At 43.4% G+C, this 26,674-nt stretch overlaps 1 protein-coding gene across 3 annotated transcripts in view; it reads left to right on the top strand.

The window, feature by feature from the left end:
• The first annotated feature begins 250 nt into the window (after nt 1-250).
• LOC104599339 (Tetratricopeptide repeat (TPR)-like superfamily protein) overlaps nt 251-26,674 on the top strand; it is a 43,925-nt gene continuing 17,501 nt past the window's right edge. The window contains exons 1-4 of one of the 3 annotated variants that reach the window (XM_088898128.1): nt 251-2,242; nt 2,801-2,888; nt 24,800-25,004; nt 26,280-26,387. In XM_088898128.1, coding sequence (XP_088754254.1) covers nt 1,690-2,242; nt 2,801-2,888; nt 24,800-25,004; nt 26,280-26,387 — 954 coding nt within the window. In that variant the 5' untranslated portion in view covers nt 251-1,689. The remainder of the gene's footprint in view (nt 2,243-2,800; nt 2,889-24,799; nt 25,005-26,279; nt 26,388-26,674) is intronic. The other 2 variants (XM_010261847.3, XM_010261846.3) reach the window with 2 other exon arrangements.

The following is a 26,674-nucleotide window of genomic DNA, read 5'->3' as shown; positions in this document are numbered from 1 at the left end:
CCCACCTCTGGGTATGGGCTGGGGATAGCGACGATGATGGATTCGCCCCACCGTCTGGGGCCATAAAAGAAAGAATGATCACGAAAAATGGTTGGTGTGAGAAACTCCAAAAAAAAAAAAAACTCCAATTATTTCAAACAATTGTTGTAGTCCTTTGCTTGAATTCAGTTGAAATTTATGTTCTATAGTATTGAAGTTGTAAGTTGAAGTACTTTTGGGATGGGGCCATTTCAAAGTAAATTGCAATTAATTTATTTTTCTATTTTTTAACTTTTTATCGAATGGAAAATTACATTTGACAAGAAGAGAGGCAATGAAACTGCTGCCTCCGACGACGCAGGCCGTCCCTTTTAACACTGTCTCCAGTTGCGTGGCCCTGTTTCTACAATGGACACAACATCTGCAGCGGCAACAGTAGCAACGTTCAAAATCGTTAGGGTCCTTGCTTCTTCTACCACTCCACAAACAGCGAAGCCAGCAACTTTGATTCCTCCAGGGGCCTCCACCAGACCAGGTATGCTCGCTCTCTATGCTTGCGGCATCACCGACACTGGTATTGTGTTTCTTCGCCAGAAGTGCCCAAGTCCTATATCTAGAAATGGTTTTTCCTATCTCACTCGTTGGTCAACAAAACCAGACATTGGCAGCGATAACACAACTGACAGGAACCCAACTGTCGATACAGGTTCCACTTCGACTACCCAACAACCCTTGACCACACAAATCCAAACACTTACTTCCTCTTCATCTTCTACTGGGTTGGTGTTTCATTTGGGTTCTAACAGCTACTGGGACAGCCGCGAGGTTGGATCTCCTGTCGTGAAAAGATATCTCAGTGACGATGCAAAGCGGTGGTATAGAGAACTTGCCGATCTCCCTCTTTCTCTCCTCCCTTATAGCCGCCAGAAGAGCAATCCCTCCTCCTCCACTTCCACCGCCGCCTCCGTCTTCAAACCTATCACGGACTTCCACCGCAGCAATTGATTGCAGCGGCGGATTCGAACTCAGCGGCAGCGAATCCACCACCAGCCTCTCTCCCTCTCTCTCCATCTTTCATTATTCATTTTCTTTTTATATTTATGCTCCTTCCCACAGTTGCCGCGCCCTATGTCACTGCCGAACCAGTTGTTGCCCCCCTCTGTACTTCCGCCGAATCAGTCGCTACCCCCAGCCCAGTTCGTCTCCATCATCTTCGCCCATTCTTCCATCAGTCCAATGGACAATAGAACAGGACTCTAGAATCTGCAGCATTTGGGTTTTGGAGCACTCCCTATAGAGGTCTATAGAAGAGAGATCGGGGGAGAGAGAGGGAGAGAGAGAGAAATGTGGATTTGCCGTTCGTGTATCGTGAGTTGGGAAAGATGAATAATGTTTTTTTTCCCAATTGTCTACAAAGGTAGTACGGGAATTGCAATGACAGAGGGCCCTTTGTTGCAAAACAAAATAAGGAGGTCTTTGTCACAGACTCCATAGTACATGGGGTCTTTGTAATTTACCTTTTTTTTCGTTGATTGCGTGGCAAAGTAATTCAACATCGACAGTTTAACAGTCCAACCGTCGAAACCAACCTAACCCAAACTTCAACAAAAAAAAGACCCGCCTTTCAAATTCAATCCCGAGTTCTTTACCCGAAACTCGAAAGCTGTATAAAAAGCCAGAATTCTCACCAGAAGAAACGGTTGGCCAAGAATGAAAGAGCTGGTTATCATTGGCTCTTGCATGCTTCTCCCTCCAAGTCCAAGCCCAACTCCCCACCATTCCACCAAGCAAAAGCACTCGTCACTGAGTCCCACCAGACTATCTCCCGCCAAATTATCATGCTCATCCGTCGACTCCACCGCCGCCCCTCGTCCACCTCTGCTCACGAGTGTCCGTCAGGATCTGACGCCACGCCATCGGAACCGCTTGAAATACTATGCCGACCTCGCCTCGAAGCTCGCCGAGGATGGCAAGCTCGAAGATTTCTTGATGATCGCCGAGACCGTTTTGGTTTCTGGAACACCACATTGGCAGTTTGTTGCTTCACTGAGTGTGAAACTTGTATCTGCGGGGGTTTCAGGTTTTCTTCGTGATGGCAAGAGACAGACTTTCATTGATTTTTTCTATAGGGTCGATAAGCTAGGGCTTCGCCCATCGGCTCTGATCGACGGTTCGGGAAGGAAGCTTCTTGCACGAGAATGTCGCCGGCTTGCAGATGATGGTAAATTGGAGGATGTTGTTGGTTTGATGGAAATTCTTTCAGGTAATAAACTAAGATGAGTTCCTACCGATGTTTTTCTGGTTGGAAGTTATTATCAAGGGCAGTTCCGTGGCGGTAGTTTCTGAAGTCATTTTATAGTTAAGGTTTTTGTAAGTAGTGCTTAGTGTGCGATAAATATGGATAGTTTTACATTGTGCTATTTCTTTCACCAATACTTTAAGTACAAATTAAAGTACAATAGGTTGGATTAGCGAGAAAAGATCTCAAGAGACATGACTGGAAAAAATGGGGAGAGAGTAGTAGTAGGATCAAGCAATCGACCTCAAATCGTGGGATAAGGGTTGAACTTTGTTCTTCCAAATAGTTCTAAACAATAATAGTATATAGAGAACAGAGATGATACATTCAACTTCACATTTCTAGAGTAGGTAATCAGTGTTGCCCGGGCTCCAAGTAGCTGATGCTTTAAGTATAAACTTACAATTTGTTTTACTATGCTGTGTATATATAAGATGTGATTTTTTTTAAATGTTAAAAATTGGACATTATTTGGTTCTACATATTTTGTGATGGGTGATGGATATTCTTCTACTGATATAGGTTTTGGATTTTCTATTAAAGAATTTGTGGACCCATTTAGAATTGTAAATATGTGTGTTGAGAGGTGTGACCCAGACATGGCCATAAGGTATGATTCATACTTTGCACCTCTCTTTAAATCAGTCTTTGGAAAATTTTCTTGTAATATCTTTCCTCTAAGAGCATCTGTTTATCCCTTTTTTAATTTTTTAAATTTTGTTTACATTGCTTAGTGTATGTTTCATTACTATTCAGTATTTCCTTTTCTTTCCTTTTTGGAGGTCTTTTAGTATTTATCAATTTATAACAAATGGCCATGACCATGATCAACAACCTTATTCATCAATTCAGTTAATTCCTTATCATTTTCAATTACTGGCTAGAGAGGACAGGGCATGGAGAAGGTGATGATATAAAGCTGGATGATAATGTAGAATTACTTTGATCATCATCATTCTCGAAGTCTAGTCTCTTCAAGGGAAACCAAAGGAAAACTTCCTACATGCTAAACCAAGCAACTCCAAGAGTTTTAAGAGGAAACAAGGCAAAAAACTCACTTAATAGTTGATCTAATTTAAGTGGATTTATTTTTGAATGATCTCAATGATCTTTTCCGTAAATTGGCAATAACTTTCTTGAGTTATGTCTGAATCATGTGATCTTGGGCTTAACCAGATAGATAATTGAACAATCTTTCTAATTATACTCGCTTTGAACAAACCAACTTTTGACACATCATCTTTATGCCCATAGTGATGGACTTCAAATAGTTTTTTTTTCCCCTTTTTTTAGAGTGAGACCATCCAAGTAGCTGTGACTTAAAATATTAGATAATTTGCATCCCATGTGGAGAAGACATGACATAGGATATGTGTAGAAATAAAGAATAAATAGGAATATGCAAAGGATGCAGAAAAAGGAAAAGCTAAAGAAAATAGGAATTTTGGAGAGGAATTTTTTTTTTCTAATTTGATTTTTTAGTCTTTAACTTTTTTTCTCGTTTGTTAACCAAAATCCCTGAATCTCACCGAAGCTTTGTTTTTAAGCCTTGTTGAAAACTAGTGCAGACCAACATTTTGAACTTTGGTTGAGTGGATAAGAAGCAGTATTAGGAGGCATAACATTTGGAATGAGTACCTGAGGAAACTTAGAAGTTGCACCAATTTGGTAGAACATGAGTATCATTGCTTAAGATGGTTTGGTGATGTGAAATGAAGATCAACAAAGAGGCTAGTCAGGAGGAACAACAATTTGCAAGTTGAAGGTGCTAAAATGAAAGGGAAAGGCAGAAAAGGAACCTAGGTACAGATCTGGAAAAATGACTTGATAATTTGTTCTTTAGCAGATGATATGCATTTTTAGAGCAGAATGAGAAATATTCATGCAGTTGAGCTCACTTAAGTGGGGCAATGTGGATGATGATGGTGGTGTGATTTCTTTCATGCAACAATACGTAGCTCAACAACCTTTTCTTTTTGGCATACTTCCTGAACTTTGCCATTGATATGCTAAGTAAGAGGAATTTCTCTTCAGTGTCCATTTCTAGAAAAGTGAGTTTCTGTATTCAGAGTCACTGTTTTGAGCTGTGAACATTTTAAGAATGCTATTTTATTTTCCCTTTCTCTTTAAAAATATGCACTTGGAAAGATTCCTCAACAATAGCATGAGTAGAAAAGGGTCACCATACATTTATGGTCATGTTTTCCATATGTTTTTTATCAATAGCTGTTCTGAGTTTTATTAATATGAATTATGCAGTGTGCATCAGTACAGTACCGGCACCCCAAAGAGGCATCTAGCCTCAATTAACTACCTCTAGGATATTCAATTACCACACATCTGATTTCTCAATGCTCCTCCTTATTTTTCCAGACCATTTAAGCAGATTGAGGTACCTATCAATAATTTAAAGGTGTGGGGGGGCACACCTCCAGGCGAGGGTCTTGAGGTGCCCCAAAATGCCTTGAGGCACATGCCAGGGGCACTGATGAGGTGTACACCTTAGGTGCATGAGGCATAATAGCCTGAGGCGTACATCTCAAATGCCTTTTGCATGAGGTGTGCAAGAGTCGTATGCCTCATGCATGCCTCATATGAAAAGAAAGAAAGAAAAGAAAAGAAAAGAGAAAAAGGAAAGGAAAGGAAGAAAGGGAAGACCCCCCTTCAGCTAGTGTTATGCATCTTCATTCTTCTTAATATAAAACATTTTCCATAGAAATGAAAGAGGTGGGGATGGAGGACAAGGGAAGGTTCAGAGTAGTAGGAAGGTGGAGGCCTGAGGTGTTGATCGAAGCCAAGACTTTCAAGTTCGAAGAGGAAAGGATCAAAGGTGAGGAAGTTTTGAAAATCAGAGAGAATAACAGGGCAACTGTGTTGGTGTCAAAGGAGGTTATCGTCTGGTTGAAAGGTTTCATAGATGGGGCTATCAACTCTGGTAAGGTGATTGGATGGACAAATTCAATGACTGTCCCAGGTAAGAAATTTGTAACAGAATTGAAAAGAAACAGAAAGGGATGGTTTATCTCTGTGGTGGAGCTTTTTGGAACAAGTGGAAAGCAATTGCTGTGTGTGCCAGAAGGGAGGCTACGGAAAGGGTGGATGGACTTTGTGAAGGTGCTACAGTCTTTTCTTGTAGCCTTGGAAGTGAAGAGAGAAGAGGGGGTGAAGAGAAATGGTCAAAAATCCAAAGACCAGGGTAAAAAAGCTCAGGAGGGGGCAGTTTCGATTAGTTCCTCTGGGAGCATAGAAGTGCAAGGCATTCCAACTGAAGTGGTGGTTGCTTGCACTTCTAGTCTTCGAAGATTATCGGTAGGAGCAGGGAAGGATGAGTGGAAGAAAAGAAGGGTGTTAGTGGCCGATAGAGGAGTGACAGACTGGAGAAGGGTTCTGTGTACAGTGGCAGGGGAGTTAGGATCTGGGAGTGAAGCTATGTTGTTCCCTTTTGCAGAGACGAAAGCCGTGCTTGATGTAGGCGACCAGGAGCTAAGTTTTAAAGCAGTAGTGGTGGATGGAGCTCTGATACAGGTTCAGAAATGGAGTCCATTATGCAATGAAGTCGAAGTCCAAGATGGTTGTATCCGGCTGAAGCTTGTAGGCCTTCCATTTCACCTCTGGCGGAACTCTGTTCTTGAACACATTGTGCATTGTCTGGGAGCATCTTGATGAAAGCTGATAAACGATTTCTGGGTGCTGTGGAGTTACAGGTTGCTGGTGTTAGGCATGAGAACCTGCCGAGGGTCATTGAAATATGCTCGGATGAAGCCTGGTACAAGGTGTGGGTGGCCTCTGAAGTTGAATGGTCATGGTGGGGAGGTGTTCCTAAGGTAGAAGATGATGAGCTGGCGGGGTGGTGGACACGCGGAGGGCTTAGGTTGGGAGTTGAAAAGGTGGAGCAGATGAAAGGTTTTTTTGGGGTTACTGAGTCGGTTAGGGAAAACCAAATGACAAGAAATCTTTTTAAGGAAAATATTTCAAATAGGTTTGAATTAAACAAATTAATGGCGGGATTCTCTTCCTTTGCTGACGTGGCGAAAAGGCAGGATGGGTTGGGGAGCCGAAAGGTCTGATCTGAGCCATTGAAGGTGGCGGGTGGGTCGGGCGAGGTGAAGGTTGAGCCGGGACAGTTTTGGAAGGGCCCACGTGACAACTTAAAAGGTCACGCGGGCGGGTTGGGTGGGCGTAACTCCGAAAGGGGGATCCAGTTGAAGGACCCACGTGATAACTTAAACTGTCACGTGGGTCGGGGCAAAGGGGTTTCCCTTGGGGCGCTGATAGACAATGGTAATGGTCTATCATTGTCCCAAGTCGTGAGAAAGGGGGGGGCTTGTGCGTAGCGGTAGAAGTTGGAGAAGAAACCGGTGTTGCAGTGGGTTTCCAGGCGAAGTTTGGAGGAGCATAGCCAACTGCAACGCTCCTCAGAAAGGCCGAATCCAAGATTTGCTAGGGAACGAACTGAAGAGAGGGAAGAGAAGGATGAAGGCTGGGCGCAGTGCAGTGAAGGAGATGAAGAAGCGGAGGTTCATTCTACTGATGGTACTAGCGTGGGCAGTGTAAACAACGAAGGGAGTTGTGCTGGTGGTGACTTGGATGGGTGGAATATTACAAGCTTATTTCAGGGGGTAGATTGCAATCGGGTCAACTCATTTCCAAGACTACAGAGTGTGCAAGGATTATCAGAAGGGGTAAACCGGGAGAACAGGAAGCTGAGCAGGAACACACCATCTGGGGGTGAACCAGGGGTAGAGGGGAAAGATCACCAGGTTGACCAAAGGACAGAAGTACTTCCCAACCAACTAAGGGAGACAGATGTTTACCAACCTCTGGAACAAGAGAGGGAGGCCGGGAGCTGTCCTTTTCTAGTTTGTCCATCAATCCCAGGTAACCAAGTGAATTCGGTTTGTGCTACTAATGTGTCTCCTGTGTCTTTGGTTCCAGATTCTGTTTCTGTTCCATGTCCTGTAGCCCATGATTATGCAGTCGTGCTAGAAGGCGGGCTCTCCGAGGAGGGGGAGAGGGGGATGAAGGAAAGTGGGAAGGTGAGGGAAGGAAGTTATAGGAGTGAAAAAGTGCGGGAAATCATTGAAAAAGTGTTTAAGGAAGTGGAAGGAAAGTTGATTTGGAGGGAAGGGGAGGAAGGAAGAGGGGAGGGGTTAGTGGAGAGGAGGGAAAGGATTGAGGGTAGAGGTGGAAGGAAAGGAATAGGGAAGGAGGGAGGTAATAGGAGAGGGAGGTTGGATGGAGAGGAAAGAACAGAGGTGGGACCAGGGGAGAGGAAGAACGGGCAGATGGATAGAGTTGGAGGGGTTTCTATAGGAAGGGTAAGGGTGGAGGACTCGGTGAGAGAAGACTTGTTAGCAGAATTTGTAGAGAAGTTGGGCTGTAGGTTGGAAGATTTGAATGTGTTGAAAGAAAGATTATAAAAGAGGAAGAAGGAGATCAAAACAAAGAAGAGGAGATTGAGTGAAGTAGAGAGATTGAAGAGAGATGTAGGAGACAAGATTCTCGGGGTAAAAGGAGATAGGAGGAAAGGGGGAAAGTAGTGGAAGGTGGCAAGGGGTTAAAATAAGAAGTGGAATGAAAATTTTTAGTTGGAATGTGAGGGGAATTGGGAGTGCAAGGAAGAGAGCGACAATAAAAGAGGTAATAAAACGGTTTGACCCAGACATTGTACTGTTGCAAGAGTTCAAGAGAATGGAGTTTAATAACAATTGGGCACGGAGTGTTTGGAAAGCCAGGGGGATTAGTTGGGTGGCTGCCCCCTCTTGGGGTGCATCCGGGGGGATTGTAACAATGTGGAAGAGGGATGTGGTTGAAGGCCTGGAGGAGTTGATCGGAAAGTACTCGGTATCCGTGAAGTTTAAGCAGCATGAGGGTGATTTTACATGGGTTCTCACAAATGTTTACGGACCGAATGACTACAAAAAGAGAAAGGAATTGTGGGAGGAATTGGCGGATGTTAGAGGGTTTTGGGATGGGCCCTGGTGCGTGGGTGGGGACTTTAATGTGATTAGATTCTCGGAGGAATCCAATAAGGTTAACCAGAGGGTGACAAAAAGCATGAGGAAGTTTAACAGCTTTGTGGATGACTTTGAGCTTAAAGAGATCTCCCTAGCCCATAAGACATTCACTTGGTCAAATCTCCAATCTAGACCCATTTGCTCTAAACTGGATAGATTCCTGTTCTCTCTGGATCGGGGAACCTTGGCTTCTAGAGCTCTTCCAAGGGTGACCTCCGATCATTGGCCCATAGTGTTATCTAAGGAGGAAAGAAGGCGTAGAGGTCCTACCCCCTTTAGATTTGAAAATATGTGGTTACTCCACCCAGGGTTTACTAACAAAGTGAGGGAGTGGTGGTATGAGTGTAACCCATTGGTGGAATGGGAGGGGATGAAATTCCATAAGAAACTTCAATTTTTGAAAGCAAAAATCAAGGAGTGGAATCTGATGGAGTTTGGGAGGATAGAAAAAAGAAAGGGAGATCTGTTGGATAAGATTGAAAGCCTTGACTCTAAAGAAGAAAGGGGAGAACTTGGAGAGGAAGACATTGAGCTCAGGAGAGATTTAAGAAGACAGTTAGAGGACTGCCTGCACAAGGAGGAAGTTAGCTGGAGGCAAAAATCTCGGTGTAAATGGGTGCAAGAGGGGGATAGAAACACTAGGTTTTTCCACTCTCTAGCAAATGGCAGGAGAAGGAAGAACCTGATCTCCAAACTGGTAGTAGATGGAGTTGAGCTAGTACATCAAGAGGAGATTGTTGGGGCTTGTGTGGAGCACTTCCAATCTATTCTAAGAAGGCTTGTGTGTAGAAGGGTGTGGGTAGAATGTTTGGATTGGCCAGATGTAGGGGTGGAGAACAGGAGAAGGTTGGAGAGAAGCTTTAGTTTAGAAGAGATCAAGGAGGTTGTATTCTCTATGGATAGAACAAAAGCCCCAGGGCCGGATGGGTTCACAATGGCTTTTTATTAGGACTGTTGGGATATTTTGAAAGATGATCTTTTGCGGGTGTTTGAGGAGTTTTTCAGGAGAGGAGTTGTCAATCCGGGTGTGAACTCTACATTTATAGCCTTAATTCCAAAAAAGAAAGATGCTTCCCACCCGAAGGATTTTAGGCCAATTAGCTTGGTTAATAGCTTGTATAAGATCATTGCAAAAGTGTTGTCTTTGAGGCTGAAGAAGGTTTTGCCAGATATCATTGCACACTACCAAAGAGCTTTTGTGAATGGAAGACAAATTACTTATCAGATTTTAATGGCTAATGAGAGTGTGGAGAACTTTAAGAGGGATAAGAAGAAGGGAGTGGTCTGTAAGCTGGACTTGGAAAAGGCTTATGACTTGGTGGATTGGGAATTTTTGAGGAAAGTTTTGACTAAATTTGGGTTCGGGGATAGGTGGTGTAAGTGGATTATGGGTTGTGTCCGGAATTGTCATTACTCAGTGCTAGTGAATGGGACAGTGGTAGATTTCTTTCCAGCCAGTAGGGGTATAAGACAAGGAGACCCCCTTTCTCCTTTCTTGTTCATTCTAATTGCAGAGGTTTTGGGGAAACTGATTCACAGAGCAGATTCTAGGGGGCTTATTAGAGGCTGGAGAGTTGGGAGGGTGGAAACCCCCCTTACTCACTTGCAGTTTGTTGACGACACTATTCTGTTTTGTGAAGGCGGTAATGTGAGCTTTATCAGGAATTTGAAGTCGGTGATACAACTGTTTGAGCAAATATCCAACTTGAAGGTTAACCTTGGGAAAAGCTGTGTTGTGGGGGTGAATTTGGAGGAGGGAGAGATTAGGGAAGTGCTGGGGTGTGAAGTCTCAGGGTGGCCTTTGAACTACTTAGGGTTTCCTTTAGGTGATAATCCTATGAGAGAGAGCTTTTGGAACCCGGTGGTGGAAAGGTTTGAAAAAAGACTGGTGTCTTGGAAAAAGAACTACCTCTCTCTTGGTGGGAGAATTACTCTTATTAAGGCCACGCTTGCTAATTTACCTATCTTTTTCCTGTCGGTGTTTAAAATCCCAGTGAAAGTTGCTAATAGATTGGAGAAGTTAATGAGAGATTTCCTATGGGAACCGGGAGAGGAAAAGAGGGATCATAGAGTTAATTGTGAGATAGTTTGTAGGAGTAAGACATGTGGTGGTTTGGGGCTTGGGAATATTAGGAGAAGGAATATGACTCTGTTGGGAAAGTGGTTGTGGAGATTCCCGTTGGAGAAGGAGAAGCTTTGGGCTAGAATAGTGGCAAGTATTCATGGGCTGGAGCATAATGGATGGGACGCTGGAATCAGAGCTAGGACCACAAGCAGTTCTCCTTGGAAAGCCATTCATGACCTGCTACCAGTTTTCTCCCCTAATATCAGGTATGATTTGAATTCTGGTAACTTCATAAAATTCTGGGAACAAACCTGGGTGGGGAGTGCCCCTCTAAAGGATCAGTTTCCTTCTTTGTTTACTCTTTCTGATCTGAAAAATGAGCCAATCTCGTCTTTTACCACCCCGTCTAAGAAGGGATTTGAGGGACTCAGACTTTGACATTATTTTGAGCCTTAGTGCAATTCTTGATAACGTTGTCTTAGACCCCACTAGGGCGGATTCTAGAATTTGGACACATTCTCCCAACGACATTTTTTCTTGTGCTTCTTTCTTCAAAGTCTTAAGTCAGTCCACAAGTCCTACCTTCCCTCATTTTCCTGTTGACGAGGTTTGGTGCAGAGCAATGCCTCCTAGGGTTGGTAGTTTTTGTTGGGAAGCCTATCTGGAAAGAATCAACACTGGTGATCTACTCCAAAAGAAGAGACCCAATACTTGTTTGTCACCTCAATGGTGTGTTCTTTGTAAAGCGGATGGGGAGACTGGTTTTCACCTACTGGTGTTTTGCCATTTTGCAAGGTCAATTTGAGAATGGGCTTTGTCCCTATTTGGATGTAGTTGGAATACCCCATCCGACTTGCAAGGCCTTTTTTCCCCTTCTCTTTTCAGGTGGCGGATAAAAAGGGGAAGGACAATGTGGAGAGGACTAAGGGCTGCAATATGTTGGACACTTTGGGAAGAAAGAAACTCCAGGATATTCTCAGAAGCTCAGAGAGGAGCAGAAGATCTGAGGGCTATCATTCATATTAGGGCGGTACAATGGCTGAAACCTTTGGAGCTTTTCACAGATTACATTGTGGATGACATGTTGAGGAAGTGGGGTGAAGTTGCAAGTTGCACACAGACTAAGTCAGTAATGAGTGTGGCTTGGACCCCTCCACCTAGTGGATTCGTGAAACTAAACTTTGATGGGTGTAGCAGGGGAAATCCGGGACAATCGGGGATTGGGGGTGTTTTTAGGGATGAAAATGGAGTCATTTCTGCCATGTTCTCAGGCCCAATTGGAGTGGGTGACTCCTTTAGAGCTGAGATCTTTGCAGTTATGGAAGGAGTACAGAAAGCTAAGGAGTTGAACATCAGGAAACTCTTAATTGAAGGGGATTCAGAGGTGGTGATAGGGTGGCTGATTAAAGATCACAATGGCTTATGGAAGTACAATAATGAGAGGAGGAAATTCAAGTGGCTGGTGTGGGAGATGGAAGTTAAGATACTTTGGGTTAAAAGATTGGCTAATTTCCTAGCTGACGGTTTAGCTAAACAAGGGGCAGAAAGGGATTCACTTTTTTGGGCTAAGCTGTAACTATAGTGTGTTTTCTTTCTTTCTTTCTTTTTTCTTTTCTTGAGGTTCTTTGTTTCTCTTGGAAGATAAGCGTGTTTGTCTTCCTATTGTAAATCTTCTTTTGATGAGTTAATGAAAGTGTTATTGATAAAAAAAAAAGAGATCCCCTTCCTCTTCCTCTTCCTCCTCTTTAGGACGCTTATGCCTCTTACGTTTTGAACTACACCTCATGCTTCCAGGTAGTGGAACACCTCATGTCACATTTCCACATTTTAAAACACTAGTATCCATTCAACACTTGTTCTCAATTCCTTCATTAGCTCTTTTGTCTCCCTGATTGGATGTTTGTACTTACTTCCAAAGTTCCAAGAACCCGCCTGATTTTTCTTTAGCTACCCTGTTGTAGCACATGACTCTACCCTTCTTAGTCCTTGCAACACAGCCCATGCCTTGGTTGAGTCACCAATCCCAACACCATCAAAACATAAAGTTAGTATATTTCCTTCCAATTATCTAAGAACTCTCCAATATCAAAAGGGCCTGGATTCCCTAGGCTGCAACCATCAAAGTTCTTCTTTGTAAGTTGTTATCTAGAGGAGAAGGAAGAGAGAGAGAGAGAAGAGAGACAAAAGTATGGAGTCTCAGAAAGTTGCTGGCGGCACCAGATTTGTTGTTATTTATACTAGGGCGACAGAACTTAAAATAAAACATGTTGAAAGGACTAAAGTACCCCTGCGGTACTAAACATACAAAATAACAGCATTTCAACATACCCCCTCAAGTTGGGACATAGATATCAATCATGCCCAACTTGTCACATAAATCATAATGTCGCAAGTGATGTAACCCCTTTGTGAAGATGTTTTCATGTTGGTCTTCAGAACTGACATAGGGAGTACACACTTCCCCTATGACAACCTTTTCTCTAATGAAATGTTTGTCAACTTCGATATGCTTAGTTCTATCATGCAGCACAGGATTAGCAACAATGTTTATGGCTGCTTTGTTATCACAATAAAGAGTCATAGGTCCATCAACTGGAAAGCCCAACTCGCTCAACAAATTCTTTAACCACATAATTTTTGCCACTCCATGAGACATTGCCCGATATTCAGCTTCAGCACTAGACCTAGCTACATTCTGCTTTTTGCTTCTCCAGGTAACTAGGTTCCCTCCTATAAAGGTACAATAGCCACTTGTTGACTTCCAGTCATTCAAGGATCCCGCCCAATCAGCATCAGTATACACTTCAACTTTCAAATGCCCGTGCTTTTGAAACAACAAACCTGCACCTGGGAACTTCTTAAGATATTTGAGAAATCTTTCTGCTGCTTCAAGGTGGGTAGTCTTAGGGGCATGCATGAACTGGCTAAGAACTCCCATTGCATAAGCAATGTCTAGTTGAGTCATAGAAAGATATAACAGTCTTCCTACAAGTCTCTGAAACTGTTTCACATCTTCGACGGGTTCACCTTGACAGTCTTCTAACTTGTGGTTAGGATCAATAGGGGAATCAACAGGCTTCACTCCGAATTTTCCTGTATCCTGGAGTAGATCTAGGACATACTTTCTTTGGGAAATGAAGATACCCTTTTTTGAGCGGGCCACTTCAATCCCAAGGAAGTACCTTAGGGGACCTAGATCCTTCACTTCAAACTGGGTAGCAAGGAAACTCTTCAACTTTTGAATTTCATCATTCCAATCACTAGTGATAACTATATCATCAACATATACTATCAGTGCTGCAATCCTTCCTTCTCCTCTTTTCACAAATAGTGTGTGATCAGATTGACACTGCTTGTATCCTTTTTGTTGAACTGCTACATGGAATCTACTGAACTAGGCTCTCGGTGATTGTTTTAGGCCATGTAATGATTTTTTTAACCTGCACACTTTCTATTCCTTACCTTGAGCTCGGAAGCCAAGAGGTTGCACCATGTATACTTCCTCTTCAAGGTCACCATTCAAGAATTCATTCTTGATATCAAGTTGATGAAGCTCCTAGTCAAGATTAGCAGTTAAGGAGAAAAGAACTCTAATGGATTTCATCTTAGCAACGAGTGCAAAAGTTTCTGCATAATCCATCTATACACTTGTGTAAACCCCTTTGCTACTAGACGAGCTTTATACTGCTCCACCGTGCCATCAGCCTTGTGTTTTACTGTGAAAACCCATTTACACCCAACTGGTTCCTTCCCCTCAAGAAGATCTACAAGTTCCCATGTACCATTCTTATGTAAAGGATTAATCTCCTCCTTCATAGCATCTGTCCATTCAGGTATCAAAAGAACTTTTGCCACATTCTTAGGAATAGGAACACTGTCAATGGAAGAGAGAAAGGCCTAAAAGGACGGTGAAATGTTCTCATATGAAACAAAGTGGGATATGGGGTGTTTAGTGGTGCAAGACCTAACACCTTTCCGATGAGCAATAGGAAGGTTAAGGTCATCAGCAATAGAGGTATTAGAGTCAGGAACATCAATGGGAACCAAGGTACCTGGTTGGGAAGGATCCACCCCCGGAGAGTTTGATGGTATTGGTGGTACAGCTTCTAAATGCTCCACAACTCTTGAACTTGGCTAGCTTTTGTGGCATTGAAAGAAAACACGAAAGGGAGGAGGATCAAGAATAGGGGGCAGATGAACTAGTTTCTCCTCATTTCTACACTCCCCTTGAGGAGAAACTGGGAAGAAAAGCTCACTCTCAAAGAAAGAGACATCCATAGAAACATAATATCTCTGGGAGACGGGATCAAAACATCGGTACCCCTTTTGAGTGAGGGAGTACCACAAGAAGATGCAAGGAATAGCACGGGGATCCAATTTTCCATGGGTGGGAGCCAGATTTTGAACAAAGCAACGACAACTAAACACACGAGGAGGAAATGACAGAAGAGGAGCTTTGGGAAAAAGAAGCTGATGTGGGGCTTTGCACTCTAACCAGCGAGAGGGCATATGGTTAATGAGATAGGTAGCACAAAGGACCGCCTCAAGCCAAAAACGTTTTGGGACATTCATATGTATGAGTAAACCCCTAGCCACTTCAAGAAGGTGTCAGTTCTTTCTTTCAGCAACACCATTTTGTTGTGGTGTTCGAGCATAGGAGCTACGGTGAAGTGATCGATGCAAAGCAAAGAATTCCATGAGATCATTATGAAAATATTCTTTTGCGTTATCGGATTGAAAATTTGGATCTCAGTTTGAAATTGGGTGAAGATCACTCGGTGGAAATCTTGGATAATTTGGGGGTATAACAGCCATAGGGAAGGGTAAATCTATTCCCCCACTTGTTCCATTCTGCATTGAGGAGACTCCAGATGTGGCAGAGTCTTCACCACTCATAATCACAACTTCAGGTTACACTTCAACTGAACACAAGGAAGGCCAAAAAGAAGCAGCCAAACACCCAAAAAAATATATTTTGCACTAGAGAATTAGAGACAACCACTCCCCTCCTTTTCCTTCTTTTAAAACTCAGTTCTTCAACTAAAATTAGCTGCGGTTACCAAACTCACAGGTCATCACTGGCCTACCATAAATCAGGTATGACTGCTGTAGCAGCATATACAGGTCCTCTCTTGACCTACAAGTCAATTCTGGCTGCTGTTGCAGCATATACAGGTCATCCCCTGACCTACAAGTTCACCAAAAAGCTGTTGTCTCAGCATGTAAAGGTCATTACTGACCTACAGTCTGTTACAGGGATCAGCCGATCCCACAAAAAAGGAAAGAAGAGGGACTGCTCACCTCACATTAACAATCTGAACCTATTACAGGTTCTGTTCTGGCACACGACCAGAAAAAAAAAAAGAGAAGGGAGAGAGAGTACTTCAGTCCGATCTGAATCTAGATCTGGATCTGGATCTAGCAAATGGAGAAGACAGGGAAGGTGTGCTCGATCTCTTCTTTCGGACCTAACAGTACCGCTGCTGGCGGCGCCAACTTTGTTGTTATTTATACTAGGGCGACACAACTTAAAATAAGACAGGCTGAAAGGACTAAAGTACCCCTGCGGTACTAAACATACAAAATAACAGCATTTCAACATAAGTCTTGGAGGTCCCAAGTTACTGTAAATGGGTTAAACATCTCCATAGTCTTGACCCCATGTGCAACCTTTTTTCTTGATAAGTAACTGTTAGACAGTTTTGTATGCCCTTAGCTTCAATTCGATTTGATGTACTTTTGATATTTAATGTAAATAAATAAAGTGCATGTTTGATTCATATTGTTTGGTATAATTTTGTGTAAGACCCTAAAACTGGACACTCAATGAGACACGTGTTAGTTTTAAATGTTCACAGCCGTTGGATAAGTCTGGGGAGATTTATCTTGCCAAGGTTGATACTGGTGTGCCGCCAAGTGTTGGGATGGCCTGTCTCGGCCACCAGGGTAAGACCCAAGGCCATGCAGTATGGGATTACTCGTATCCTTGAACCGGATCAAATTTCCAGTGTTGCCCTGGACCTTGGAGACAGATGGGCAAAACTAGAAAGTTACACCTGACCCCTAGACTCGATTATGATACTTCATTAGGTGTTGGATCAGGCTGTCTTTGATATGCCAATCAGTGAGATCCTTAGCGTGGATCAAAACCTGGGTATGTTGGGACAGTCTGAAAATTCATCTGAGTGGGTGATCATAGTGACAGGATCAGCCCCTTTGTCGGACAAAGGTAATGATCGGGAATGCACTCTTTCTGATGGAAACCAAACTGCCAGCAGTTGATTTTAATCGTTGGAATTTTGTTTTGCAAAATTAATATACATATATATATATTTGTACGGTTTCAAAATGTTTGCAAATGGTTTTAATTCCCGGGATCCATGTGAGTGGAGAGTGCGGCACTGTTACTTGCAGCCGAGGGAGAGGTTCTCTCTTGTCGGGTAGTGCTTGATCATTAAGGGATGAGAGGTTAAGTGTAAGACCATTTAGGATAGTACCTGATGGGCTAATCTTGCACCTGCCCACAGTCCCTGGGTTTTTATAAGATGGCTTGGCCCAGGGACCACTTAATGTAAGTGTTGGGCCCATAGGGTCCATGTGATGGGCTCAGGGGTTCACTGAGTTTTTCAGTGAATTCGGCTGGGCCTTGTAATAAAGGCTGGGCTGAACCCATGTGGCTGGTGTGTAGATCAATGCTTGGGTCCCACGCCATACAAAGAAGCCCAACTGGGCAGCAGATTGGAAACTAGTTAAGCACTGAACACTTAATTGGCCAAAAGCCCATTTCGAGCTGGGCTGATATGATCACCCATCTGTGGGGCGGATCTGGGATTAAAGTTAGCAAAAGGATTGGGCCTTTAACCTTATCCACTCTGTTATGGATGCATTCCTCGAGAAGACATACCATCGCCGCCGGCAGCAGCAGAAACCTGACCCACCGCCAGCAGCAGTAATGATTCAGTGATTCTCAGTCTACCCAGTTCGGCAACAGCAGTCTCATCCAGATTAGATTAGCTTATCTTGTTCTTATCTTATTTTATTGCTCTTATCTTATCTTGTTAGTAAGTTATCAGATTAGGATTAGCTTATCTTATCCTTAGCAAGATAGAACTGGAAGTCTCCCTATTCAACAAGGAGATTTCCTCAGATTAGGACTCTTGTAATCTCCTATTTAAGGAGACACCCTTATTGAATGAAATCATCAAATTATTCAGTCAACAAGTGAGTTAGGAGAGTTGGTGATCTCTTGGACAAATCACCAAAGGCGCCAAGATAGGTTCATCACGAATAGGAAGGAACAAGGGAAAACAGGAGGTTTTCCCCGTGGACCGACCCGTGACGAGATCCTATTCTCGGGCCCTCAACAACTTGGTATCAAAGCAAGGCGTCATGGGAGATCTGGAACAGCTACCATCCAGGGTCCACGACCTCGAGCACCAACTCGTGGAGACCAGCTCCGAAGTTCGTGAGATCAAAGGCGAAGTGAGGGAACTGCGACGTCTGATGGAGGTGTTCCTTTCCAACAGGGAAAGGAACTTTGAAGGAGGGACAACCGCTAACGACCGCCGACCAGATCTGTCGGAGTCTTCTGGCGAACAACAGTCCGTTAGCCATGGAGCAGCCGTCGTCCCCAAGTACAATAGGCTGGAGTTCCTGTCGTACAACGGCAACGGAGACCCCCTAGGCTGGCTGTATCGATGCGAGCAGTTCTTCCGAAATCAACGGACAGATGACCGGGATAAGGTAAACCTAGCCGCCTTTCATTTAACAGAAGAAGCACAACTTTGGTTTTATCGGTTAGAGCAAGAAGAACCCGGGCTCAGTTGGCCCCAGTTTAAATCCTATTGCCTTCTCCGGTTCGGACCCCCACTGACCAGCAACCCGATGGGCGAGCTAATTAACCTTAAACAGACCGGAACAGTTGCTGAATACCAGCGACAGTTCCAAACCCTCCTCGCAAGGGCATCATCCGTGCGACCTGACCAGCAAGTGGATATGTTCATAGCAGGGCTAGAGGAACCCCTGCGAGTGGATGTCGAAATGCAGAATCCCCCAAATTTGGTCACAGCCATGAACTTAGCCCGCGCAATTGAGCGCAAGCTGCAGCTCAACCGCGGAATTTTTAATGTGGGTCGTCCACCGAACTCGTGGGTGCCCCCAAGATCAGCAGCAATGACCCCCTCTTCGGCTACCAGCCGGGAACTGAAACCTCACACGACCACCACCTCTAGAGCAGTGACAAGTACAGGCAGTAACATGGCCACTCCTCCCATCAAGCGTTTGACCAAAGCAGAAATGGCAGAACGTCGAGCGAGAGGTCAATGTTTCAACTGTGATGACCTCTACTCGGCAAGACATAGATGCAAGAGGCTTTTTTGCCTTCTCATCGATGAGCAAGAGGAGGAGGAAGGGGATCCCACCACATTCGAGCCAGAGATCTCTCTCCATGCGATCACTAGTATTAAAACCTCTCAGACCATGCAGTTACAGGCACAGATCGCAGGTCATCCGGTGCGCATTCTCATCGATTCAGGGAGCACACATAACTTCATAAGTGAACATGCCGCCCTGCAGTTAAAACTACCAATGGAACTCCGGCCACAGCTACAGGTAGCCGTCGCAAATGGTGAGAAGGTTCACAGTCCAGGGATTTGTACCGACGTCCCGATACAGGTCAATTCTGAACAACTTCTTGTTGATTTATTTGTACTCATTGGATGGGTTCGATATTGTTCTTGGGGTCAAGTGGTTAATCACCTTAGGGCCGATTTTATGGGACTTCAGTGCACTCACAATGACATTTCACCTAAATGGGAAACAAGTTTCATGGAACGGTTGCAAGGTTAAAGAAAAGAGACCACATGTCCATACCCTTCAAACAGAACCGGCAGCTATGGAAAAACTCCTCGCCGAGTTTTCATATTTATTCCAGGAACCCAAGGGACTCCCTCCTCCCCGAGCTTGCGACCATCGCATCCCTTTAGTGGCAGGGTCAGCACCAATCGTTGTTCGGCCTTATCGCTACCCTCACCTACAGAAGGATGAGATAGAAAGACAGTGTATAGTGATGCTGCAACAAGGAATCATACGCAAAAGTCACTCCCCCTTCTCTTCGCCGGTCCTATTGGTGGCAAAGCAGGATGGAACGTGGAGGTTCTGTGTTGACTATAGAGAACTCAATGACCGGACAATCAAGGATAAGTTTCCTATTCCCGTTGTGGACGAACTGCTGGACGAATTGCATGGTGCGCAGTATTTCTCTAAGTTGGACATCAGATCAGGGTATTTCCAGGTTCTCATGGCTTCCGACGACGTGAAGAAGACTGCCTTCCACACCCACCATGGCCACTTCGAATTTTTGGTCATGCCATTCGGCCTCTCCAATGCCCCATCCACATTTCAGTCATTAATGAACGAGGTATTTCAGCCCCATCTGCGCAAATTTGTTTTAGTTTTCTTTGACGATATCCTCGTTTACAACAAATCATGGGTAGAGCATGTGCATCATCTGCGATCAGTTTTCGAGCTCCTGCGCCAACACAAATTATTCCTCAAAAGGTCCAAGTGTTCCTTCGGGGAGCGACAGGTTCTTTATCTCAGCCACGTCATCCATGGGCAAGGTGTGACAATTGATGGTTCCAAGATTCAGGCTATCAAAGAATGGCCCAAACCTCAATCAGCCAAGGCCTTGCGCGGGTTCCTTGGATTAACGGGTTACTACCGCAAATTTGTTCAAAACTATGGATTGTTGGCAGCACCGTTAACCAACCTGTTAAAGAAAAATTCCTTCTGCTGGGACGACACAGCAGATGAGGCTTTTCTAGCGCTAAGGACTGCCTTGTCCTCCACCCCGGTCCTGCAGTTACCTAATTTCGCCCTCGAGTTTACTGTCGAGTGCGATGCTTCCGGAGTAGGTATCGGCGCCGTATTACAGCAGCAAGGGCACCCAATTGCTTTCTTCAGCCGCCGACTGGCCGATCGGCATCTAAAGCTTCCAGCCTATGAGCGCGAACTAATCGGCCTCACCCGCGCCGTCCAACACTAGAGACCATATTTGTGGGGGCGGTCGTTCGTCGTCAAAACTGATCATTACAGCCTTAAATACCTGTTAGAGCAACGTCTCACCATTGCCCCTCAGCAGCATTGGGTTAGCAAACTGCTCGGGTTCGACTTCCAGGTAGAGTACAAGGCGGGGTCCTCCAATCGCGCAGCTGATGCCTTATCTAGGCGAGATGAAGACGCGATGACTCTGTATGGCATTTCCCAACCCCGGATCTCTCTGTTTGACGGCATTAAGAAGGCAGCACCACAATATCCGGAATGGTCACCCTTGGTCCAGAAGATCCAGTCAGGCACTGCCGACCCCAATTGGTCGCTTCAAGACGGGTTGGTACTATATAAGGGACGGGTCCATCTTCCGTCCGACTCTCCATTGATTTCCACCATCATCACCAGCATCCATAACTCCACCCATGAAGGCGTTCAGAAAACGCTACACCACATCTGGACTGATTTCCATTGGCGAGGTATGAAAACTTCCATTCGAGATTTTGTCCAGAAATGCTCCACATGCCAACAGCATAAATGGGAAAACCTACACCCAGCAGGCCTCCTTCAGCCCCTTTCCATTCCGTCACAGATCTGGGTCGATCGTTTCTCTAAATACGCCCACTTCATTCCTCTATCACACCCGTACAGTGCCACTTCAGTTGCCCTCGCCTTCTTCACACATATTTTTCGCTTACAAGGGTTACCAGAATCCATTGTCAGCGATAGGGACCCGGTTTTCACCAGTGCCTTCTGGAAGGAGTTATTCCGGCTGCACGACACCACCCTGGCCTACTCTTCAGCTTACCGACCGCAGACCGACGGTCAGACAGAGGTGGTCAACCGCACCATCGAAATGTACCTCCGTTGTTTCATCGGCGATCAACCGCGACGGTGGGTGGATTGGCTCCCTTGGGCCGAGTACTGTTACAACACAGCCTACCATTCTTCCCTTGGCATGACTCCCTTTCGCGTCGTATATGGCCGGGACCCTCCCCGCTTGCTGTCCTACGAGCTTGGTTCTACTTGTTTGGACGCAATTGATCACTCCTTACAAGAACGCGACGCCCTCCTAGCCGACGTCCACCTTCACTTACAGCAGGCCCAACTCCGCATGAAGCTCACCTATGACAAGCACCACCGGGAACTGTTGTTCGATCCAGGACAATTTGTTTGGTTAAAGCTCCAGCCCTACCGGCAACACTCCTTGCGCCACAGGGCTGCCCCGAAGCTGTCCCCTAAGTTCTATGGGCTCTTCAAGGTTCTACGACGGATTGGCAGTGTGGCCTACCAGCTGGAACTGCCAGCGACCAACCGGATTCATGATGTCTTCCACATCTCCTTGCTGAAGCCATTTACAAGGGTTCCACCGGACCAAGTACCCCCCCTACCACCCCTGAAAGATGGCAAACTGTTCCCCCAACCAAAAGCTCTCCTCCGCTCTCGTTTCAATCAAGGAGTTCTTGAAGTTTTGGTGGAATGGTGTAACTTACCATCGGCTGAAGCCACATGGATCCCATTGACAGAGTTCCAGGCCACATACCCGGAATTCGAGCTTGAGGACAAGCTCTTAGTCCAGGAGGGGAGTAATGTTATGGACGCATTCCTCGGGAAGACATACCATCGCCGCCGGCAGCAGCAGAAACCTGACCCACCGCCAGCAGCAGTAATGATTCAGTGATTCTCAGTCTACCCAGTTCAGCAGCAGTAGTCTCATCCAGATTAGATTAGCTTATCTTGCTTGTTCTTATCTTATTTTATTGCTCTTATCTTATCTTGTTAGTAAGTTATCAGATTAGGATTAGCTTATCTTATCCTTAGCAAGATAGAACTGGAAGTCTCCCTATTCAACAAGGAGACTTCCTCAGATTAGGACTCTTGTAATCTCCTATTTAAGGAGACACCCTTATTGAATGAAATCATCAAATTATTCAGTCAACAAGTGAGTTAGGAGAGTTTGTGATCTCTTGGACAAATCACCAAAGGCGCCAAGATAGGTTCATCACGAATAGGAAGGAACAAGGGAAAACAGGAGGTTTTCCCCGTGGACCGACCCGTGACGAGATCCTATTCTTGGGCCCTCAACACACTCTGGGAGACCAAATTCAAATCAGATTTGAATCTGGTAACCTCCTGATAAGATCAGGAGTAAGCTAACTTAATTTGCAGATAGGATTAAGATCATCCCCTATCCAAATACTGATTTGGATTGGGATAACTCCTAATTAGGAGGTTTCTTAATCAAGAAGAAAAGTGGAGAAACCCTAAGAGAGAACAATAATCAGATTTCGAACCTGGGGTTTTGTGCAAGAAAGCATCCTGCGAATTGAGATTGGATCTCATACACACTCCAAAAAGAAGAGAAGCTATTCAGCCATCTTCGTCCCAGGAGTTCTCCTCCAGCCGCCGCCATTCTTTCTGACAAGATTCGATCTTTGAAGAAGAAAGAAATCAAGAAATCAGTTCTTGACATCAGTTTTGCAGAAAAGACTAAAAAAGATTTGGTGCTCAGGGTTTCCAGAGGATTCTTGCAAAGGATCCAGTGTGTAGGACACACTCTGCTGGTTCCGTTCCACATACAGCTGTGTCATCTTCAGCAGGAGCGGATCTTGGTGTCCTCTTTGGGCGTGAACACCAACTTTGGGAGATACTGCTTCTCTGGATCAGGTATAATTCCTCCCTTCCCTTTTGGTTCAGATCTGGTTTGATTATGGTTCAAGTAGGATCCTTGAATATTGTATTCTAAATTTAGGGAATACGATTCCCAGTTGAGAGAAGGTAGGAAAATTTTTGAAATTCGCCCACCCATTCCGCAACCTTTATGGCATCCATTAGATGGATCCTACCATTCTTTCAGTAACATGGTGTGCAACTTTGGTAGATACACTTTCAATGATGTCCTCTATATACCTGGACTTGTCTTTGAAAATCCTTGCACATCTTTCTTTCCATACACACCACAACACTTCAATTCGTGCATCTACAAAACCTTGTACTTCTTCCTTAAAGGGGAGAAGAAAGAGGAAACACAAAGTTATAGGAACTAAAAAGACTTTTCAAATCACTTGGAGGAGTCCACCTGCACCAAAATAGAGAAAAGAAAACTTTCAGATGGAAAAAACAAAGTTATGGGAGGTTAACAGGTTGAAAGTATTTTTATCATTTGCTTTGCACAAGAGGCAAAGATAGGGTAAAAGCAAGGTTTGAAATCTTGATACGATTTGCCCGATACAGGGTGTATTGTATTGTATTTTTGGGATTCCAATATACCTATTTAAAGGTGTTTTCAGGAACCTGTTCTTTTTATTGACTAAACAATAGAAAAACTGATATTTTGAAAAACAAAACTAAAAAAATAAAAATTTGTGGTAAAAAGTATAAATACACTCCTTCCAGTGTATTGGGGTGTATCGGTATTTTGAATGTTGGGTGAAATACTAGAAGAGTCTTCTCCTTTGAAGATTATCACCAGTATTAATTTTATCATAAAAAATCTCCTAGCTGAAAGCTATAACATTTGGCTGCACTGATCCTTTCCATATGGCACTCACAGGATGCACAAGGGTAGGGTTAGGGTTTCTGGCTGGAGAAGCAAAGAAAGAGTCACAAGAGAATGATCATGAGGAATTTAGGGTACAAATCCTGGTGTTAGGGTTAGTAGGTTCTGTGGAAACACCATCCAAAGAGTCAAGTAGTGCTAGAACATCCGGAGTCTTGAAGTTCCTTAAGCATCTCCTTAACCTCATATTCCAAGCCAACCCATGAGCAGAAAATGAAACACAGTGAGAGACCAGGCTGCCTTTATGAGCAAAAAAGGAATAACTAGAGGGGGTGTTTGGTAATGGCGGACATGGTTGAACTGAATGACATCGTATCTTTTACTGTATAAAATAACTAAATAATAAAATATTTGAAAGTACAGTGATCAATCCAATTTCAGCCATAAAACAAGAAATCATTCAGATCATTCAGTTCATCCACTTCAGTTCTTTCTTTCTTTCTTTCTTTCTTTCTTTTGAGAATAGTTAGGTAAAAATTTATTACTGTTAGGCAAAAATGGGGAAAGCTTGGCTGTTTGGAGCATTTGTGTATGGCACGTTACCCCACTCAGTCCCTTGCTTGTATTGGGGGAAAATATTCTTTTACCACTAACCCATGGTAACGTGTCATGGGTAAATTGGATTGATCATGTTACCCAAAAAAAATGTGCAGGAAGCTTTCAAACAGCCCAGTCTGTTTTTTCCAAACAGCCAAGCTTTCCTGGCAAAAACAGCCCAGAAAACATGGATAAATCTCTGTGATTTTCTATACTGTGAGTCTGTACAGCATACACAGATCTTTTGTGACTTCAGCTGTTATTAAATGGCCTTAATGCTTCTTCTGGTTCTGTAGGTATGCATGTATTGTTCCACATGCACATGTTATATTCAGTTATGCAATTCATGAATTTGGGAAGAAACGGGACTTGATGTCTGCTTTGAATGTGTTTGATGCATCCAAGTGCAACTCAAATGGTCCAAACATGTATACTTGGCGTGCTATGATTGATGCTTGCGGTCATTGTGGTGACTACTTGAAATCTAGATACATTTATGAGGTAATGATCTTCAAAAATCTCTTCAGAGAGTTCTTGTTTGCAGTTGTACATCCTCTCATGCACCCTGTTTCTTTTCTTAATGAAATTGATTACTTTCTTCAGAATAAAATCTTGGAGGGCCTAAAGGTTATTTACTTTGTTTCTCACGTACACTGTTAATGAAGTACTAACACTTTTTCCAGATGGTTTTCTACCTTGCATAAACATTGTTTGTACAAAGTATTATATAAATATTCTTATCAAATTTGATGCTTTATGCAACTTGTAACATTAAACTTTTGCCTCTGCACTTCTGCATGCATTTATGTTGGGATGCTTGAAAGTTAAAGCTGAGGTAGGTCTATATGAAATTGGCATGATAAAGGTTGCCCTTCTGGGCGGTAAGACCTAGGTGTGAGCTTGTGTTTTGCAAGCTATAAATGTATGTGTTTATCATTGTATATATAATTGTAAAGAAAAAAAATGTGACAAGTGATTCTTCTTCTTCTTGCGTGTATGTTGTAATATTGTGGGTTAATAGGAAAAAGTTGTTGCTGGACTGGTAGTGAACCAGGTGCTGTCTCCAGGTTTATATTAGCTTTAGAGGCTGAAATTGCAACAGCAGATTGCTGTAAACAAATTGTTCCTGTGGAAGCAAAAAGTAGGAGTTAAAATGAAAGGAGAAATATAATGGGTTGAGATTGGACTGCTACAGGAACAAAGAATTGTTACAATAGTCTACAAAGTGTCAAAACCACGTTATTGGATCTTGTTAAATCGTACATATGGGAAAAAAGGTTCACTACAGAATAGGGAAACAATGAAGTTCCTAAGAGATTTAAGGTTGAAAAGATGGAATTGATTGACTAGAATGAGAAACTATGTCAGCAGAATTCTGTAACAGCAATAAAGATGTAACAGAATTAGAAACAGAGCAATGGAAAAATAAGGGTATTTGGAGTTGGCAACATAGTTTTCTCTAGGAGTCAGTACCTTTATGTGCTTGGAGTCATCACCAAACACAATATTAATGAAAAGCTCTTTATTCATTCATTTGGTCCTTGATTTTCAAAAGACCATTGTAATCAGGTATTTAGAGTTTATGTTCTATCTTTCTTGAAATTTATTAAACATATACTTTCTTGATCATTCAAATTATACACAGGATACTTTTGGATACAATTTGTTTCCCCTCCAATAAATCTTTGAGTGTTAAAACTTTCTTAATTGTAAGTTCCTACGCATTCAAGCTGCAATAAGATCTTTGCCTTTCTCTTCATTTGGATTTTATTGCAGGAGTTGCTCACTCAGAAGGTCACCCCAAATATATACGTTTTCAATAGTATCATGAATGTGAATGCCAAGGACTTGAGTTTCACCTTGCATGTCTACAAGCAAATGCAAGTAATGCTATCTCCTTTTTAATGTTTTATTGATGTTTACTCTTTGTTCCTTGTAGTTAATGTATTTTATATTTGTTCTTACTAGAATATTTTCTTTTTGCACAAAGTTGTTCACTGAAATGATCCTCATATCATTTACTTGATTAAAACAAAAACATGATAGAACTGTTAACAGATACTGTGCCATATATTATGTTGAGAATCTCTCCCAGTTTAAAAAAAATTACTCTCCAGTCATGCTCTTGTTAGTTTCTTTCCCACATAAATAATTCATCATTGATTGACATG

Source organism: Nelumbo nucifera, chromosome 2 (assembly GCF_055504915.1).
Source record: "Nelumbo nucifera cultivar China Antique chromosome 2, China Antique-T2T, whole genome shotgun sequence".
Taxonomy (NCBI): domain Eukaryota; kingdom Viridiplantae; phylum Streptophyta; class Magnoliopsida; order Proteales; family Nelumbonaceae; genus Nelumbo; species Nelumbo nucifera.
This window is presented reverse-complemented; position numbering and strand designations above follow the sequence as displayed.